Raw genomic sequence first — 7301 nt, forward strand, 5'->3', positions numbered from 1 at the left:
GCCGCCTCTGAGCTGCCTGGCGTCAGCCCAGAGCTATTCATCCCTGCCCTGCCGTGTTTTCCGATCCCAATTACACTCGCTCTTCATTACTGTCTGTGCGACGCACACATTTTTCTCCCCTCACTCACTCCAACCCGTGGGTCCCCCTCCGTTGCCACCGCCCTCACCACCCCCCTCGCCCTCGATCGCCCACGATCCGTTCCCGCGCTCCGGGGGGCGACGGGACGGCGGGAGGGGGTTTGGCAGAGGTTGGCAGTGCCGACCGACTTCCGGCTCGGTGCCCGCAGCGCCCCCCGCGGCCGGCAGGGGAACCTCGGCAGACGTCCTATTCGCCGACGCCGACGCTACCACCACCGCCATTCATTCCGAGACCGAGAAGCGAGCCGAGTCTCGAGTTCAGTTCAGTCCACCTCACGAACCAGGCGGCAGCAGCAGCCTCTCAGGGGACCCAACCAGCAGCCGGACTCTGACTGATTCGATCGACTCGCCCTTCTCCGTCAAACACTACCGTCAACATGTCAGCCCGAGGTGAGTGTCTTCCTCCTTGCCATTGAAAGTGTTCTGGTGTTTCTGGCTACCGCGAAGACCCCCTTTTCAATCTTCCGGAGTGGTCAGTCCCTCTGGCCCTCCGTCTCCGGGCCGCGTCCGCCGCCGCAGTTCGCTGGGCCGCGACGGCTCGGTCCAGCGCTCCCGCTCTCGCACCGCCCGCGGCACTTGCCTCTCGAGGGTCGGTGACTTCCCCGCGGTTCGTGTTCGCCGGGTACTGTCACCCGTTTGCGCCGGCGGTTTGGTTCGTGCGTCCGCGTTTGATCCGTCGGTTATTTATTTTGGTGGCCCTCGGGGCGCGGCGACCGGTCGCCGGGCCCCTCCCTGCTGCAGGGCGGCTCACGCACGCCCAGGATTGGCTCGCGGTCCCCCACATCATCGTGTTGCCCCATCTCTGTCTCGCTCCCTCGCGTTCGAAAGCGCATTGCGTTGGCTCCCGGCCACCACATGACGGCGGCGTCGACGGGGGGCGGGGCGGCCTGTGGCCTGTGCTGCTGAGATCAGCCGCTATTGTAGGGCAGGGCCGGGCTGTCGTTGGCGTTAGCCGGCCGGAGTGCGATAGCCGGCATTTATGTGGCCGACCGGTATCGGAATGTGACAGGTGGGCGTTGTGGGACTGGAAGAGGGGGGGGGGGGCAGGTCCGGCCGCGTGTCCACGACCACCGCGATGAAACGCCTGACCGGCGGCGCTCGAGTTTAGCACACTCGGCGATGTCCAGCTGCAGCTGCGCGGCCCCCGCACCGTCGCCGTCGTCTGCGTGTTACGATGCTGCCCATTTTCGTAGACGGTGGCGTGACCGGCCGCCTCGCCTGCTTGAGCCGCTTAGTGACTCATCTAGTGACACTCGGGGAACGGGACTTGTCGTCTTGTGCCATCGCCGTGACGTTACTTTTGGCGTGCCAGCGTCACTCTCCAGGACTGTGCTGCGCGGCGGTCGGGGCGGGCGTAGCGTGACCGGGACCCCCTTTCACGTGACGGCACGGCGGCGGCGGCGCCCTGGGCGGAGCAGCTCGGAGGAGCACGGCGCCGACCTTGAGCACCTCACCTCGGGGCAGTATTGGGATGGGTATGGCAGGGCCAGGGACTGCCCGAGTGACCTTGGGGCGCGCGGGTATTGGTTTCGGCAGACATGTGTTCGGCGGACTGGTACGCTCCGCTGAGCAACGGAGGTGTACAGTAGTAGCACCCGGGGGACTCCCTCGCCTCGCTACAGCCCTTGTTCGTGGGCAGGTCGTGTTATCATACCCGAATAAGTCACCTTCGCTTCGCCCCCCTTGTTGCCCGCCGCGTCGGCCGGGCCGCCGCCCACAGCACAGCATTCATTCTTCCTTCCTTCCCGGTGGCAACCGCCGGATATGGCGCCGCGCCCCGCCCCGCCCCCTTCCGATCGGACCGAACACAATGCTATGCACGGCACGGCGCACCCGCAGGTGCAAAACTGCCTCAAGCGCCAATCTACTTTTTTTTTACTCAGTGTCGAATCGTTTCTGCGACTCTGAAATCGCAGGGCTTTTCGTCGACATTCTACTAGCCCTTCCCTATTTTCCCCCCTATTCGAACAAAGGACAGGTCTCGTTAAGTCTAATTGGAAGTGCAATTACGTGTCGGGGTGATGTGTGCGTGTCTTTGTCCGGCCGAACGGGCACGGGCGGCGGGCCGAGTGTAGAGCCGAACGGTTTCAATGAGCCCATTTCGTGCCATTTCGCCTCTCCAAATCGCGCGCACTGAGCTTTGTGCTGTCCGGTCCGGTCGGGCCATGGCGACCTCCCCGTCCCCCGCGCGGTCGCGTCCAGCGTCAATGTCTTCAATTAGGGCTGTTAGTGCCGGCGGCGGCGTGCTGACTGGCCGAGCGGCCGCGCGCAGGACGGACTTCAGCGAGCCTTGCCTATGGGCCTGCTGGCAGGTGGGGCTGGGGAGGAGCGTGGGAGCGTGCAGAGCAGGGTCTGGTGGGTACTCGCACTCGCTCGGCTCGACAGCAAAATCCTCTTAAATGCGGACTTGCTAGCGGCTATTGGGGGAAAACGGCCGTCGAAATTTCGTACTTAGTTGTTCCTATAGTTGGCGAGTTTCGGTGCCTCCTCCAGACTGGGGCGCGCCCTATCCCCCTGGCGCCGACGGGGGCGTGGTGGTGGCGGCGGGGAGCGCGACCTCGAAAGTGTTGGGCCCCCCTGCAGGGCTAGCGACGTGGAACGTCCCGCCAGATCGATGCCTTTCTGGTGCAAGCCTGCGCGGGGCCGGGCCCGGGCGGGGCGGGGCGTGGACAGACTGGCGCAGAGGACGCTGCGCGGGGGCGCACGGGGCGCGGGGCAGCGGGGATCCGGGACTGCAGCGCGGACGTGGGCAGCATCTTGTTCGCACAGGCCGGCTTACTCATGCTCATCCGCCCATGCATCTCGCTGCACTGCTTCATGTCGCGTATAGCGTGCAGAACGCAAAGGGGGGAAACTATTCGCGACCGGAAGCTATGGAAGCAGAGCGAGCTTTTGCTGAACACGAACAGTCGGCCGCTTGTGTACTTTACGAGGCCGTTTTTCTTTTACCGTTGGCTCTGTGGGGTCACCGTGGCAGCGGTCGCATTCTCCTGTTCAGATTGTTTTCGTTTTTGTGTTTTTTTTAAGGTGACTTATGCTTTGCTTGTCGCTAACTCTCTTTGATATTGCGTGCCCCCCGCAGAGGTGCACACGGAGGACAAGCTGGAGTACACCTTCATTGAGGCGCCGTCCAACTCGCTGTTCTTCAAGGTGCGCTGCGCCAATGACGCGCACGTGGCGCTCACCACCGGGCCCCTCGAGTCCTCGCCCATGTACGAGGTGAGAAGTTCACTGGAAATAAAAAAAAATATGAAAAGGGCGTAAGTCCAATGGGAAGTCCCAGGACTTGCGCCTCTTCCGCTTTTCACCAGTAAGTTGGAGGTCGCGCCCGCCGGCGCACCGCGACGGTGCCGCCCACTGCGCGTTCCCGCCGGGTGGGTTGCCGACCTACTGGGCGCTCACTCACTCGCACCTTTCTTGCGTTTTCTGCAGATCTTCCTCGGCGGCTGGGGCAACCAGAAGACGGCCATCCGTCGCAACCGCGAGAAGCCCGACAAGGCCCTGGTGGACACGCCCAACATCGTGACCGCCGACGAGCTCCGCGGCTTCTGGGTGCGCTGGGGCAACGGCAGCGTGGCCGTCGGCCGCGAGGGCGAGGCCGACCCCGTGGTGTCCTGGGACGACCCGGAGCCCTTCAGGATCACGCACTACGGCATCTGCACCGGCTGGGGCGCCACTGGCCAGTGGATCATTGAAGGTGGGTGCTGCAGCAGCGGCGGCGGACCAGTTTCGCACCGCCTGTGTGCCCTGGTGACCCTCTGACTCACCGAGTTTGTCTTTATCGCAGAGCCTGCTTCCGCGCCCGGCTGGGTTCAGCCCCGCGACGCGGGTGCCGGTGGCGTGGCCACGTGGGTGGACGTGACCGGCGGGGACATCCCTTCCAACGCGGTGCCCGGCGGCCAGGACGTGAGCGGAGAGTCGCTGTTCGTCGGCCGCGCCCGCCACGAGGGCGCCCTCCTCCCCGGCAAGGTGGTGCCCTCACATGGGGTCTGCTACGTGCCTTGGGGCGGCGCCGAGCACGGCAAGCCCGAGTACCAGGTGCTGTGCGGCTGCGAGCCCGTGTGGATGCCCTGCTCCGGGGACGCTATCCCCAGCGGGGCGCTGCCCGCCGGCGAGTCCGAGGACGGCGAGGCGCTCTTCATCGGCAGGGCGACGCACGAGGGTGCCCTCTCCATCGGCAAGGTGAGTGCCCATTAGGTTGCGCGTATTCCCCCACACGTTTTCACCCCACCGGGTTTCCCTGCAGGTTTCTTTAGCACCACATGTCTAATCATAATTTGGTTATTCCCAGGTGCAACCGAGCCACAAGGCCTGCTACGTCCCTTTCGCCGGCGTGGAGGTCCCCTACTCTCAATTTGAAGTCCTGGTGGCCAACGCGTAACTTCCAGAACTCCATCGAGTGCTTCAGCTGAACCTAGGAAGTTTTAATCTGGTCGCTTCGTTTATGTACCTGTATTATGTTGTCATTACCATATTTGTTGCGTTAGTACATATTTTATTTCAAGTTGGCGCCCGGGGCGCTGACCTCTGAGCTTTTGTCCATGGAATGTAATGCTATTTTATCAGAACCTCATACATACTATTTTATATTACGCCAATTTAATTTATTAAAATCAATTTCAACTTTCGTGACTGTTTCTGTTTTAACTGTACTTTTGCCACCCACCTGAAACTATCGCCCTCGCCCACCCTTCACATGACCGGCCCGGAGGCGCGGGAGGTGTTGTGGTCCACTGGTATTCCCTGCTGCACGCTGTGCGTGTTTTCCGACACTGTTACTATACGAATGGGGAAGAGGCAACGCCGTTATCTCTCGATACAAGTACCATTTCTTTCCTGTTAACATGGGTGGCAACTTTCAGGAGGGGACGGGGGGGGGAGGGGTCATATCCCCCTCCAGCTCCAAGTATTCCTTTTATCCTGTGGAGGGAGAGGAGGGGGTCGGAAAGGTGACCGAGGAGGTGGGGCAGGCTGTATTGAAGGAGGGGGGGGGGACTCAATGGCGAGTCCTGAGAAGCATCGCTTCGACCTAACGTCGGCCGCCGCGTGGAGGCGCCGCTGCCTGCCGCCGTGTCGTGAGGATAGGCCGCGCGAGGTAGGGTGGGGGGGGCCAGTGCTCCCCGCGCCCCTCCCCTCCCCTCCCCACCCCGCCGGCAGCCGAGCACGTGACCGCGACCGCTTGTCTGCTCTGCTGACGCTTTGGGTCTCTCTGCTGGGCACAGCCCAGCCGGCGCACGCGAGATATGTACGCAGCGAGCCGTCCAGTTTAGTTTGCTATTGAGCCCCACAGGCGCACGTTTGTCTGGTCCGCCCGGCGCCTCTGGCTCACCTGGCAGTTAGTTAAACCTCCTGTCCGTGTCTCCAGTCCCTAACGCTCTGATCTTGCCCCCGCCCCCGATATGGACGAGCTCGGGGAGAAGGGATACCAGAAATGCATACTAGACGACTGGGTTGGGGCCTTGGCCATCTGGGACGAGGCGATCAGGCGCTTTCCGAAGGAGAAGCGGTTTTACAACAACAGGGCGTTGTGTTACTTTCATAGGAAAGAGTACATAAGGTAAGGATCTGGTGCGACATGGCTAGAATAGTTTTCATCAACAATGTCTACAAAGTGCTCTAACATAAGGACTGTCCAGTCAAGGCAAACATTTGAAAAATGGGCGCGCCCTGGCGGGCCTCATCCTAACTTTGACAGGGTAGGCAACACGAGATTCCCTATAATTTTTTGTATTTTTTTTAGGGGGTGGTAAAATTCCAAGTGCTTGACTCTGTTATAATTTACCTATGTTTATCTACCCATGTTATTTTCTCTAATCTTAAAGTAATGGCATAAAATTCTTCAGGTCAAGAGGACAGAAATAATAGTTAGGCTCTGTAATAATTGTGTTTTAATGTGCTCATCAGTCCGTATCATATCTTTTCAATAATGTTTTGATTTTTGAAATTTCAGAGCTTTAGCGGATGCTCGGTACATGACCAGTCACTTCCCGGAATATATTCGTGGACATTTTAGGGAGGGTGAAATTTTATGTGCCATGGGTGTAAGTACTCAAATTTAGATTTTTCTAAACACCATCCATCCATGGTCTCAATTAAAACTAAAAAAAATCTGAGGGACCAAAAACAGGGCACAGTCCACATGTTAAGCTATGTGTCAGTGCACGTTTGAACTATTTCTACAACTCAATTTTGTTGTTTTACAGAGTCACGATGAGGCTTATAAATGCTTTCAGCGTGCCCTAAACCTTAATCCCTCATGTACAGAAGCTTTAAATGAATTAGCCGAGGTTCAAATCCAAATGCTATGTAAAAAGGGATACTCCAGGTATCAAGCGGGCTGTGCAATGGAAATAGCCAAAGATCTCAAAGTATGTCTTACTTGCTAATAAAAACCTTCTGCTGGACACAATTTTGTAAAAGAAGCATTTCAAAGATTTTGTTGATTTCCAGGAAGCAGAAACTATCCTACATGCTGGCCTATTTTCAGCCAGAGATTCAGAAAAATACTTTTCAGAAGATGAAGATATAGTACAACCACCACCAATAGATCTTCCACCCAGTGCCGACCTACGGGAAGAGTAAGTAAATTGTAGAAGTTTACTTTGTTTCATCTAGTCTAGGAGTAGTATTTGAGATTAAATGCTGTTCTCTCTTCTCTTCAGCCCAACCAACCCTAAAAAATGTTGCTCCCTTTGGGTGGGAAATATGACAGAAAAAATGACTGATCAGCAAGTAGCAAATCTCTTTAAAAAGTAAGTATTTGCGAACCTCTCTTCACCACATTCAACTGGTACTGTTGGTTTGATTGCATTATTCAGAATAATCTATTACTTTCTAGATATGGAGAAGTGAAGAGTGCCAAACACTGCACAGAGAGATTTTGTGCCTTTGTTAATTTTGCTCATTATGAAAGTGCAACAAAAGCTATGATAGCATTACAAGGCAAAGATCTAGCAGGAAACAAGAAAGTAATTCTTCGATGGCCTGATAAAGTCATTTATGGTATGCATCTTAAAATTATCAAACTAAGATTTTCAAGACAATGCAATAATTGGCACTGATTTATGATTGCAGGCAAATAATTTTAATACCATTACGTTCAAACGATGGCAACATATCAAATTATTGAAAAAGTTATTTTGAGCAAGGATGCTTAGCATGAA

The 7301-nt window shown here is 57.0% G+C and overlaps 2 protein-coding genes across 3 annotated transcripts; both read left to right on the top strand.

The window, feature by feature from the left end:
- Positions 1–333: 333 nt before the first annotated feature.
- LOC113205622 (uncharacterized) lies at positions 334–4765 on the top strand. The gene is made up of 5 exons (XM_026421311.2): positions 334–528; positions 3221–3357; positions 3571–3835; positions 3926–4320; positions 4430–4765. Exons 1-5 carry the CDS (start codon positions 516–518, stop codon positions 4517–4519), a joined length of 900 nt encoding a protein of 299 aa, XP_026277096.1. The 5' UTR covers positions 334–515; the 3' UTR covers positions 4520–4765.
- Positions 4766–5334: 569 nt separating this feature from the next.
- Positions 5335–7301, top strand: LOC113205632 (protein no-on-transient A). Of its 2 annotated transcripts, none has more exons than XM_026421326.2 (7): positions 5335–5695; positions 6089–6179; positions 6342–6506; positions 6589–6716; positions 6801–6890; positions 6977–7140; positions 7213–7301. In XM_026421326.2, the coding sequence occupies exons 1-7, from the start codon at positions 5538–5540 to the stop codon at positions 7218–7220; spliced, it is 804 nt and encodes a 267-aa protein (XP_026277111.1). In that variant the 5' UTR covers positions 5335–5537; the 3' UTR covers positions 7221–7301. The 2 variants fall into 2 exon arrangements, with proteins under 2 accessions (XP_026277111.1, XP_052132463.1); XM_052276503.1 differs by lacking the exon at positions 5335–5695 and adding an exon at positions 5874–6012.

Source organism: Frankliniella occidentalis, unplaced genomic scaffold (assembly GCF_000697945.3).
Source record: "Frankliniella occidentalis isolate FOCC.00 unplaced genomic scaffold, Focc_3.1 Scaffold3239, whole genome shotgun sequence".
Taxonomy (NCBI): Eukaryota; Metazoa; Arthropoda; class Insecta; order Thysanoptera; family Thripidae; genus Frankliniella; species Frankliniella occidentalis.